The sequence below is a fragment of the Cervus canadensis genome, chromosome 3 (assembly GCF_019320065.1).
Source record: "Cervus canadensis isolate Bull #8, Minnesota chromosome 3, ASM1932006v1, whole genome shotgun sequence".
NCBI lineage: Eukaryota > Metazoa > Chordata > Mammalia > Artiodactyla > Cervidae > Cervus > Cervus canadensis.
The window spans coordinates 41,560,493-41,573,344 of NC_057388.1; the positions used below are offsets into that span (position 1 = coordinate 41,560,493).

The 12,852-nt window shown below is 38.9% G+C and overlaps 2 protein-coding genes across 2 annotated transcripts in view; one reads left to right on the forward strand and one right to left on the reverse strand.

Annotated features, from left to right (window-relative positions):
• The window catches only part of FBXL13 (F-box and leucine rich repeat protein 13), a 203,791-nt gene that overhangs the window by 102,498 nt on the left and 88,441 nt on the right, over positions 1–12,852 (reverse strand). The window contains exon 10 of the mRNA XM_043462331.1: positions 3,205–3,257. Coding sequence (XP_043318266.1) covers positions 3,205–3,257 — 53 coding nt within the window. The remainder of the gene's footprint in view (positions 1–3,204; positions 3,258–12,852) is intronic.
• LRRC17 (leucine rich repeat containing 17) overlaps positions 1–12,852 on the forward strand; it is a 35,453-nt gene that overhangs the window by 13,044 nt on the left and 9,557 nt on the right. Inside the window, exon 2 of the mRNA XM_043462968.1 lies at positions 5,726–6,631. Within this exon, the coding sequence (XP_043318903.1) occupies positions 5,860–6,631 (772 nt within the window). The 5' untranslated portion in view covers positions 5,726–5,859. The remainder of the gene's footprint in view (positions 1–5,725; positions 6,632–12,852) is intronic.

Below are 12,852 nucleotides of genomic sequence, written 5' to 3' on the forward strand. Positions count from 1 at the left end.
CTTTCTTTGGAAATAAAGTCCCATTCCATCCCAATGACACTTTATTAAAATTTGAACCTTTGCCATTTCAGCGCCATGACAGGAAATTTGAGCTCATGTCAAAGTGTCAAACAGTCTTGACTCTTTAGATATATGAAAATGATTGAAAAGGGACCCATTTTTAAACTTTAAAATCATTCTGAAAGACAGGAGTAGTAAACTCTTTCAACTGGACTTCATTAAAAAGTGAGTCCATATTTATACACAGAGATTATATATATATATATATATATATAGAGAGAGAGAGAGAGAGAGGGAGAGGGAGAGAGAGAGAGAGAGAGAGAGAGAGAGAGGGAGAGAGAGAGGGAGAGAGAGAGGGAGAGGGAGAGAGAGAGGGAGAGAGAGAGGGAGAGAGAGAGGGAGAGAGAGAGGGAGAGGGAGGGGGAGGGAGGGAGAGGGAGGGGGAGGGAGGGAGGGAGAGAGGGAGGGAGAGAGAGAGAGATGTTTGTGTGTGGTGAAGTTTCTGTGGTTCCATTACGGAATATTTAAAACAGCTGAACAGATTTTCACCAAACTTATGATAAGTTTGAGATGGGCTGAATTATAGGCTGCATACATGTTGAACATGAAATTTAGTGTCGGGAAAACTGTGCAGGAGAATCTTAAAGATTCAGTCAGCCCTCCTCCAGAGAGTTGAAAACCAGAACAAGAGAACAGTATGACTGCAACATGAGAAAGACAGAAAAACAAAGAATGATTTCAATCATGAGCCCTAAACTCAGGTTTACAAGATAGATGAACTGCAAGCTTGGATTGCAATGGTGCTGCTTCATGTGTGGGTAACTATTTGTAAAATGTTCTAGAATGAGTAGCAGCAGGTTTGTGTTTATTTAATGATGGTGGATGAGTCTCCCTGGGAATACTGAAGAGGTATGCTAGTTTTAAATATCTGTGGTACATTGTCCTAGAAATAGGCCATTACAGGAAGAGGTAAACTGTCACTAGGCTAGCTGATGTGGTTTGGGGAGGGATTCTTCATGGTCAGTATGGCTGCCCCCAACAGCACAAAGGATCGCAAATGTTTAGTTTCAGCAGGACTATCGGTGCTTAATATTCTATTCCTAGCTATTTCTTGGAACCATGAATACTAAAATAAGAAAATCCTACAGGTCAAAGCATCTTGCACATGGGATAAGAATTGGTTGATTTAAGGTGCAAACTGTACTTTAAAGAGAACATAAGGGTTTTTTTAGGTGTAAAACTGTAGTTCTGCTGTAGAAAAGATTCTGTGTGTCAATAATGCCTGAGAACAAGTACAGGGCTTTTAATAAACACTGTATTCTTGTCACTGCATTCAAGATGCCAGCAAGTTTTCTAGACATTCCATCACAGAAATGTAGGATTGGGATATGCATGTATAGATTTAAAAAAAGTAAACAGTACACTTTTCCCCAACAGAAATGGAGAGAACAAGCATAATGTGTGGCGTTATAGTTTAATACAAAGAATCTATCTTCAAAAATATTCATGGTGTCAATCAACTATTGAAGTGACTATGCGCCTGTTGGAAGATTCCGGCAAAAATGCAGATGAAATGGGACATGGAGGAGAGAAAGCTGGTTTACACCCTTAGAGTTGTAGTCACACAGATGTAACTGTGGGAACCAGCAAGAGGAAGATGTAGTAGGCTTTCTGTAGCATGGAATAATCTGATGTTCCTTTGAGATGAGGAAGCAAACCATTCTCTTCATTTTCCTGTCTGAAGGAGAATCAAACTAATTTTGTTTTCAATATTTAAAAGAACAAAAGAACTCAAGTTGCAATCCCCAGATACTTGAGCACATAAATGCAAAAACTGTTTCTGTGTTTAACACTGCAAAATGGTCTGTGGAATTTGTCCACAATGCACTCGAATCTTTCTGGATGTAATATATTCATAAGGCAAGCTTCTTAAAAATCAAACCTTTCTGAGTGAATGTTACTCAACTCCTTAAGCCTGTCTCTTAGTCTTTGTCTCAAAAGGAAAGACAATAGTAAAATGTAGCTGGATGAAATTATCAGCCCTGTATATTATTAGACTAAAACTGGAAAAAAGACTTTGATGTTCACAAATTCAACACAGATGGCATTGTTTTGACTTTCCTATTAGAAAGCCAAATTTACAAAATATGATCTTTTTTCAAGCAGGAACTAAAACTCCCTGAGGGCAAGAATTGGAACCTAATTCGTCTTAAATTCCCTATAACACCTCTATTTTATAACATAAGTTCCCTATATATAATGTATCTTTAACACAGTAGGTACTAAAAATATGCACATCAAGAATGAAGTAGAGTAGAAATCTGAAAGAAGAAACTGTAATGATGAGGCTGGGTAGATAGCAAGAAGGAGCCAATTCATGAAGTCTTTTCACCTGTGCCAAGGTGCATGGACTTCAGTCTGGAACTGGTGATTTATGAGCAGCAGGAAGCAGTCAGGCTCTTCTGTTCCTCCCATCTCCAAGTGAAGAGCACAGACTGTGCAAAGGCGGAACAGCAGGAGGAGCTTGGCGCACGCAGCGAAGAAAGCATAGCAGGTTGTGGCTGCTGCAGCTTAATGTGCAGCAGGATTTAGAAGAAGATGAGACTGGAGAGGGAGGCACAGGCAAGCTCACCAAGGGTCTCCAGAGTACACTGACTTTATCCAATAGTGTGGATGACAGGCATTTGTATAAATGGTGGAAGATAGTAGTGAAATGGTCAGATCTGCCTTCTAGAAGGAATATTCTGTGGTCACGCAGTGGAAGACAGATTGAAAGAGAGGATGCCTGGAGACAGGGCCAGGAAGGAGCTGACTAGGGCCATGTGTTCATTTCCCTCCTCTTGGGCACCACAGCTGACAGCCAGGAAGACTGATAAATTGAGCCTGTTGTCTCTGCTGGAGCCCATTTTTTTCTGTCCCATACACGTGTGACCTTAAACATAAATGTAGTTCATTTTTGTGTTATTGTTGAATAGTTTTCACTTTCCAGAGATTCCAACCTTGGGCATATCTATAGGATAAATAATAGCATTATATAAATTGGATAAAATTTCTTGGCAATGTTTAACATAGTTTGCTTTCTCCATATTTAATATAAATGAGCACACAGGCATGTATTTTGGCAGAACCTCTGTGTTATTAGTACTCTAGTGGAGTAAGTCTGAATCCATATAAACAACAGTAAAATAAGCTTCTTATACTCACTGTGAGTGTTGGACAGTCAGAGACATTCAGCTCTTGCAGGTTTTTACAGAGACCTAAATCAAACAAGTTACATATTGCTAAACAACATATTACAAATATTTAAACTTAAAGGTTTTCCACCCTACATTCAATGCTGTGTATTCATTAGAAAGCAAACCAAAACCCTGGTAAGTAACTTGTTGTAAGTATATGGTTTCCTTTCCTAGAAAAATTATTTGGACTTTAAATTAAAATATTCTTATTATTGTTTGAGGATTACAAAAGGAAAGGGGATGAGAGAAAAATACTACTTTGGAGGAAAAACTGTATATACTTAGAGCTTTTTAGCTTTGAAGCATTTGAAAAAAAACAATTTGGTTTTTTTGTGGTGTGACACTTTTGTTAATTTGGGAGGTTGTGTTTCCTTTTAACATTATGAAATTTTTCAAACATACAAAGAAGGTTGAGAGAATTGACGGATTATACAATGAATATACTCATCACCCATATTCTACAATTCATATTTTACTATATTTGCTTGATCACATACCCACCTGTACATCTCTGTCTCTATCCCTCAATCCATCTTACTTTCTTATGAATTTTAAGTAAGTTGCAGACATCGGGACACTTACCCCCAACAAATACTTCAGCGTGAATGTCATGAATAATTCAGCATGCACAGTAATTGGCAGAATGTTTATATTTTAGGTTAAATATCCACAAAGTTTACAAAAAATTTTAGATTGATATGTGGAGAGTCAGAAAGGCCAAGTGCCTGATGAGTTCTGGGACCAGAGACACCTGCCCAGCTTGTGATCTAGAAGGGAAATCAAGACATGTGTGCAAAGAGCTAGACAGCAAAGTGTTACACAGTCAGCTCTCTGGGTCTAGACTGGCATGAGTAAGACTCCAAATCTGAGACAGAAGAGAAACAGTGAGGGAACACACAACAGCGAAGGGGAGGAATGCTTGGGGCAAAGAGGAGAGAAGGCATTCTAAATGGAGGAGACCGCTACAATCAAGAAAACTCCAGGCAAGGAGTGATCCTGGCATTCACACTGAGACAATGAATAGAAAACACATCTGTTGCTTGTAATCTCAGAGCCCCACGATAATAACAAGAGAAATGTTATTAATCATAAATCCATTTTGAGCATTTCTTTCTCCTTACAACTATGCCCTAAGTAATAAGTGCAAACCAGAACCAATTTCAGAATTTTAAAAATGAAAAAAAAATTCTTGAAAATGTGCACATTTTGGAAGTCATCAGTAATACTGAAGGGAAAAATAGATTCCAAAAAGATAACTAAATTTGAGATTATTCATATTTTAAATAGCAGTTACTTGAATTCATGCAATTCAACAAACATTTAACAAGAACCTGCTATGTGCTAGAAACTCTGCAGGTGCTGGAAATACAGCAGTGAACAAAATAGAGAAAAATTCCTGTCCTTATGAAGTTTATATCCTAGTTGGGGAAGAAGGACAATAAACAAAAGAGGCAACATACTTATTTTGACAGATGGTGATATGTGCTCTGGAGAGAAATAAAACAAGAAATGGATTAGAGAATCACCAGTGAGTGGGAAGGGGTGCTACTTTAAATAGAGCAACCAGAAAAGGTTTTGCTGAGAAGGTGACATTTGAACCAAGATGTGCAGGAGATGGCAAGGACAGTTGCAATTTACCCTGAGCTTTTCTAGAGCCCACATTCAACATGATTGGTGATTGGGAGATGGCAAAGGAAAGAAAAAAATAAGTTCAGCAGACCATCCATTGCAGTCCTACTCTTGTTTGCACATCTCAAAGCTATAAGAAGAATCCCTTTAATTTCTTGAATCCAGTTTCAGTTTTCATAATGCTAAGTGCTAACAGTTTAACTGAGCTCTTCCCCTGGACCAGGAACTGTGAAGTATTCAATGCGGTGAGCCTGTTTCATCTTCCCCCAAAATACTAGAGGTATCATCAGTCCCTCTTCACAGATGCTGAAGATGAGGTTAAGTAATTAGCCTCAGATCACACAGTTAAGCAAGTAGAAGAGCCTTGATTCACATTCAGAGCCCAAACATTTAGCCATGAAACCAGGCAAGTAGGAGGGCGTGGACGCCACTTTCTACATGTACCTTTATTATAATAATTGGAATGCCTTTGCCTTAAAATAAAAAATAACTTGAGTTCCATGTCTCTTGGTTTAGAGTTTATGGGAACTTGAATAGAATTTGTATCCTGCTGTTATGTGAAAATTGTATAAATCTTCATTATGTTGAATTCGTTCATTTCCTTCTACTTTTGTGTCTATTCTATTAATTTTTGAGAGTTTGATATTGAAACCCCAACTAAAAAATCTTAATTTGCCTACTTAAAAATAATTTTAATATATAGTGGAACTATATGTAACTTTGCTCTGTATTTTCCAAGTCTCCTGTAAATGTGTTATCATACTTCCATAATTTAGAAGAAAAAAAACTTGAAAATTTGATTTTATTCGTCAGTTGCAATGTTCACAAAAGTCTCTATTTTTTTTCCTTTTGCAATCTAGGGACTGCCGTACCTCAGCTGGATCTCATTCTTCCTGAACTGCTTTAGTTAAGATTACCCAAACTTGGATTTCAAAGGAATACTTTCATTGTTCCATCTGTCACACCAAGTAATTGGGACCAGCTGGATGTCAGGATGCGGGTGGTGACCGTCGTAATCCTACTTTTCTTTTGTAAAGTCGCTGAGCCCCGCAAGGCAAGCCCTGGGGGTGCAAGAAACCGGGTGAACCATGGCCGGGCTGGTGGGAGCCGGAAAAACTCCAACCCGGTCAAACGCTATGCACCAGGCCTCCCCTGTGAAGTGTACACGTACCTTCACGAGAAATACATAGATTGTCAAGAAAGAAAACTAGTTTATGTGCTGCCCGACTGGCCTCAGGATTTGCTGCACATGCTGTTAGCAAGAAACAAAATCCGCATACTGAAGAACAGCATGTTTTCCAAGTTTAAAAAGCTGAAAAGCTTGGATCTGCAACAGAATGAGATCTCTAAAATTGAGAGTGAGGCTTTCTTCGGTTTAAATAAACTCACCACTCTCTTACTGCAGCACAACCAGATCAAAGTCTTGACAGAGGAAGTGTTCATTTATACACCTCTCCTGAGCTACCTGCGTCTTTATGACAACCCCTGGCGTTGTACTTGTGAGATGGAAACGCTTATTTCAATGCTGCAGATTCCAAGGAACCGGAATTTGGGGAACTATGCCAAGTGTGAAAGCCCACAAGAACTGAAAAATAAAAAACTGAAGCAGATAAAATCTGAACAGTTATGTAATGAAGAAGAAAATGAACAATTGGTTCCGAAACCCCATTTGTCAGGAAAACCCCCAGTCATCAAGACTGAGGTGGACTCTTCCCTTTGCCACAACTACGTATTTCCCATACAGACACTGGACTGCAGAAGAAAAGGTTTGTAAGTTGCTTACTTTTTCATTTTTGTGGATGATTAAAAATGATTTTTGAATGTTATGAATCCCTGCACCACCACCCCCCACCCCATGACTTAGAATTTCTGGTGTCATTTCCACCATGGGAGATTTTAGTGAGGCTCTTGACATATTAGTGAAGACACTCTCAAAGTGTAGCCTGAGCACTGTTAATCTACCCTAGGACAACAAACAATTTAGTTGTCTCTCTCATTTCTGGCATGGGTTAATAACTTATTTGTAATATTAAATTAAAACCAGATGTCATTGGATTAGCGTCATATAGAACATGGTATTCTTCCAATTACTGTAAGGGTTTTTTTTTTTTTTTTTTAAGAACAGAAAGGAAAGGTTAAGATGAACCAAGAGACTCCAACACATCTCAAAGAAATTATAGACAGGAATCTGTTAATGTTGAAGAAACAGAAGTCACTTTGTTGATTTATCAGCAAAGTCATGCACAAGGCTTGCCCCCCTCACTCTGAGTGTGGAAGGTGTCACGTGGTTAGATCACACCATGACCATATGACACCAGAAGATTCGCTTACTATGACACTCTGTGAATTTTGATGCTAAAGTAGAGCAATTACAGCATTTTGGCTGGGAGATGCCATCCTGGGATCCTCTAAGTTTGAGAGAAAGTGCTCATTAATTGAGAATCTACTATGCTCCAGGTATTCCACATACATGCTGTCCACAGCTGTCAGCAAGGTAGTAGTAGTATCCCATCTGTAGAGGGGAGGAGGAGGAGAAAGAGGCTAAGGCATGTTCAGACACTTGATTGTGGTCTCACAGGTAAGCAGCAAAGCTAAGTACACCTGAGCCTCTGGCATCCAGAATTAATCTAATCATGTTCAAACAAGCTCCTGAACAAGGGAAGCATTCAAAAATTCGAGGAAAGTCAGTATACATAGTTTCTCTGTAGCCAGATTGGGTGGAATTTCCCTAACACTGTTACAGTGAGTACTTGGTGCTTCATGCCAAAGAACACGTTTTACTAGAATTTTCTTTGTAATGCTTAAAAACTTGAATTATATATTTTAAAAAACTATTACAAAGCTACTATTCCTAGACTTGAGTTAGAAAATTACTTGATATTGCTGAGGTTCTATATTTAAGCTAAAGTTTATTTGTACTTGCTATCCCAGAGAAAATAGAGTTAAACTCATTAATTATCTGAGAAAAAATGCCATCAAAACAAAATTGAAGATTTCTACAACTAGACCACTCTGTAATTTAAGAAAAGATAACATAGTAGTAAAGAACTTTCTTTTTTACTGTTTTTCTACCCTTGGGCCATTCCTTCTCCAGTGAGTCTATTTCTGCCTTTGTCTTTGTTTCCATAATATTTTTGTCTCTTGCCAAAAATCAACTTAGAAAAATACAAATTTATTTTTATTGCTTTCCTTCCTTAAGCTATTGTTATCTAAACACAACCTTTCAGATATGCCCCATAAACTCATTACCCTTGCTTTAGAAACACATATTATTTACTGGGAAGCAAAGTTTCATGACATGCACAGTTAGTACATATCATTCAGGTTCATACACTATAAAGGACAACTTAAGCTCCTCCACTTATTAATAATGATGTAAATCAGAGCCTATACTTTTTAGATTATAAAATGAAGGGTAGTTTTGTCTTTTAATATCATCAATATAAATCTCTCTTAATATGGTTGATATCACTCAATTGATTCAGCTGATCATTTACTTTTCATTTTTTATTATATTGTTGATTCCCATAAGTTTAAAGTCAAAGATCTTGTCTTTTAAATTCCCTTTGGTACTGCCTGGCACAGGGCCGTGTTCTTTAGATTGATGGCAATAATTGAGCTGCTTCCTTTGCTCTTACAAGGCAGTAATTTAAGCAACTTTTAAAAATAAAAATACATAGAAATTAAAAATCATGACTAGAATTCAACTATGACAATCTGGAATTTTATCCATTGTAGTTTTCCTTATTGCATTCTACAAATAGATAATAAATGTCAACTACTAAGAATGAATGTTCAGTACTGTTCATCTCTTAACTCTCTGCCAGAGTATAGTAATATTTTTGATTGTGCTCCACATGTTGGACACCATGTAGGATCTCATTTCTTTTTTTTTAAGTTACTCAGTTGTGTCCAACTCTTTGCAGCCCTATGGACCGTAACCTGCCAGGCTCCTCTGTCCATGGAATTCTCCAGGCAAGAATACTGGAGTGGGAAGCTGTTCCCTTCTCCAGGGGATCTTCCCAACCCAGGGACTGAACCCAGGTCTCCCATATTGCAGGCAGATTTTTTACCATCTGAGCCACCAGGGAAGCCCTAAAGAAGTCAAGAGTGGAACTAGCAGTAATATTAATGAGAAGAAGTGTTAGTCGCTCAGTCATGTCTGACTGTTTACAACCCCATGAACTGTAGCCCACCAGGCTCTTCTGTCCATGGAATTCTCCAGGCAAGAATACTGTAGTGGGTAGCCATTTCCTTCTCCAGGGGATCTTCCCAAACCAGGGGTCAAACCCAGGTCTTCTGCATTGCCGGCAGATTCTTTACCATCTGAGCCACCAGGGAAGCCCATATTAATGAGAACTGCCATCTAAATGCTCTGTGTGCCTAAGATATAGCAGTTTTATGCATTGTCATTTAATCCTTGGGGCTTCCCCAGTGGTTCAGTAGTAAAGAATCCACCTGCAATGCAGGAGACCTGGTTTCTGTCCCTGGGTCGGGAAGATTCTCTGGAGGAGGGCATGGCAACCCATTCCAGTATTCTTGCCTGGAAAATTCCATGGACAGAGGAGCCTGGTGGGCTACAGTTCATGGGGTTGTAAACAGTCATAACAAGAAAAAGAAATAATAGCTGTATTCACTGGAGACAGGCACTTTGCCAACAAAACTTAGTCTTTCAAAGGGAATAAATGTGAAATTAGTTGAAAGGCATATTTATGCCTTATTGAGATGGATGGATTTAACAAAAATACATGAAAGTAAGTTTTAAAACTGCTTTTTAGCTTCACACCAGAATAATTTGCCATTTTTAAGGATTCATTTTCCTGCTAAGATTAGGGCTGGGGAGAATTATGACCAAAAATTGCTCCCAGCTGCCTCCGAAGTTAATTTCACTATTAGTTTGAAGAGTAATTAGGAATCTTTAATTGGCAATAGACAAAGTCATTTATGTCTCTCTACCTACCACTACACCAAACCTTCTGACATTGCTGACAATCAAGATAGCCTACTAAATGGGAAATTACATGGAAAAAATCCCAGTTTCCTCCTCAAAATCAGCAAAGTTTGGTGAGGGGAGAGGCAATGCTTGTCAGGGGTGATAATCAAGTAAATTTGGTATTTATTGAAGGTTTACCAAAATTATTGGATAGCAGCAAATAACCATGTGGTGCCTGGTCTAGAAATGGGGACATTGACCAAATTTGACTTCTAGTCTCATGACATTTATATTTATATAATCTTTATCAAAGCCAACCATATTTCACATCAATATTTGCAATTGTCATTTAAGTTTAAGGTTAAAAATAAAGGACTGTTTTTACTCATCAGTACAACAAATAAGATTTTTCCATGTGCTCTAAGCCTACTGGTGGAGGCTTTGGTTTGCCTTTACTGATATTACTTGTGGATCCTATTTTTACCCAGGGCTGCTGGTAACAATGCTAAAGTTGGTTCTGCAATTCATATTCCTCTTCCACAGGTCTACCACAGTGGTTAAGCTGGGTTTTAGGGTGTTCTCATAAACATTTTTTCTACCCATTTATTTGTGGTAAACCCACTTTAGCTTGTTCTACAGTGGTTGCTTGCAAGGCCTCTTGTCATTCACTCTCATGTCCAACCCAGCAGATGTTGGTTCAGCAAGCAAATCCTGATAAATAGGCTGCTTTCCAGAGCCTAGAAGATACTAACTCTGCTAGCAAGGAAGACCTCAGCCTTTAATGGCTTTGTTAGGGTTTTGGTGAGGACTTGGGCTTTTATTCATAGTGATGTGAGAAACAAAGGATCCTGCCATCTGGAAGATGGCAATCCATCTGGTAAAATGACAGATCTGACTTATGTTTTAAAGTCATGTGGACTTAGGACAATATTGGGATAATCCGGACGAGAGGTGATGGTGGCTTAGACCAATGTGGTCACAGTGAGGGAAGAGAGGGGAGGTGGGATCCTGGGTATTTTGAAATGAAACTTTATTCTTCTTTTAAAAATCTGAGAAAATGCCACAACCATTCATTGTCAGTAATTATTCTAAATGCTAAATGTCAAGAAATTATTTCTTCTGCCTGCCCTCAAGTATTCTCTGTGGTTTTCAGTTCTTCCTAGGATCTCCATCTCCTTGTTTACATGGAGTATGTAAGAGGGAATGTAGCTCTCCATTCAGGGTCTTGCTGATCTTAAAGGAAGATATTACCTCAGTGTTCCATTATAATAAGTTCAAATCTTAAAATCTTTCACATTTTTATGTGTTGGCAGACACAGCTCTAGGTCAAACAAGACAGTATCTTATCAGAGGATGGAAATAAAGTCAATCCAAATTCTCAAAGCACTTTTACTATAAGAGGGCTCAATATTCTTATGGCTTCCCTAGTGGCTCAGATGGTAAAGAATCTGTCTGCAATGTGGGAGACCTAGGTTCGATCCCTGGGTTGGGAAGATTCCCATGGAGAAGACAATGGCAACTCACTCCAGTATTCTTGCCTGGAGAATTCCATGGATGAAAAGCCTGGTGGGTTACAGCCCATGGGGTCGCAAAGAGTAGGACATGATTGAGTGACTAACACTTTCACTTTCATACTTTCAATATTGCTGAATCATTTTGGGTTTCAAAATCACTGCAGATGGTATCTGCAGCCATGAAATTAAAAGACGCTTACTCCTTGGAAAAAAGCTATGGCCAACCTAGACAGCATATTAAAAAGCAGAGACAGTACTTTGCCAACAAAGGTCCATCTTATCAAAGCTATGGTTTTTCCAATAGTCATGTATGGATGTGAAAGTTGGGCTATAAAGAAAGCTGAGTGCCAAAGAATTGATCCTTTTGAACTGTGGTATTGGAGAAGACTCTTGAGAGTCCCTTGGACTGCAAGGAGATCAAACCAGTCCATCCTCAAGGAAATCAGTCCTGAATATTCATTGGAAGGCCTGATGCTGAAGCTGAAGTTCCAATACTTTGGCCACCTGATGCTAAGAACTGACTCATTTGAAAAGACCCTGATGCTGGGAAAGTTTGAAGGCAGGAGGAGAAGGGGACGACAGAGGATGAGATGGTTGGATGGCACCACTGACTCAATGGACATGAGTTTGAGCAAGCTTCAGGAGTTGATGATGGACAGGGAAGCCTGGCATGCTGCAGTCTATGGGGTCACAAAGAGTCGGACACTACTGAGCAACTGAAGTGAAACTCAACATATTTAACGAGCTCATTATTTCCCATGTGTTATTAGATAACTAACTTTGTTGCTGCCTAAAAATGACCCCAAACCCTAGCAGCTTAAAACAACAAACTTTGTTATCTCACAGTTTCTGTAGGTCAGGAAGCCAGACGTGGGTTGGCTAAGTCCACTGCTTCTGGATCTCTCAGGAGGCTGCAATAAGGTATTGACCAGGGCTTGGTGCTGTGGTCTCATCTGAAGGCTCAACTGGAAAAGTATCTTCTTCCAAGTTCATATGGCTTGGCAGGATTCAGTTCCATAAGGACTGAGGGACTGAGTTCCTTGCTGGCTGTCAGCCAGAGGCCACCCTTAATTACTTGCCATGTAAGCCTCTCCAACATGGCACCTTGCTTCATCAAAGCCACCAAAAAAGAGTCTGCTAGCCTGACAGAAGTCACAATTACTTATAACCTAATTATGAAAGTGACATCCTATCATATTTGCTACGTTCTATTGTTAGAAGTAAGTTACTAAGTTCAGCCCATACTTAGGGAGAAGAGTTTACACAAGAACATGAATATCAGTGGAGGGATTGTTGGGTGCCATTTTAGAAGCTGGCTTATTTATTTGTGATATATTAGACATTGTTCTAAACCTCCTTCATGAAGCTTTCATGGATAGGAGGGTACAAAAATGAAAAAAAAAAAATCAGTAAGATGTACACTGTATCTGATATTGCTATCTACTGTTGAAAAAAAAAATGGAAATGGTTTATTACTGTTGTCTGCTTGAAAGCAGAGAGATGTCATTTTAAATACAGAGCCAGAAAGGTCTTATAGCCT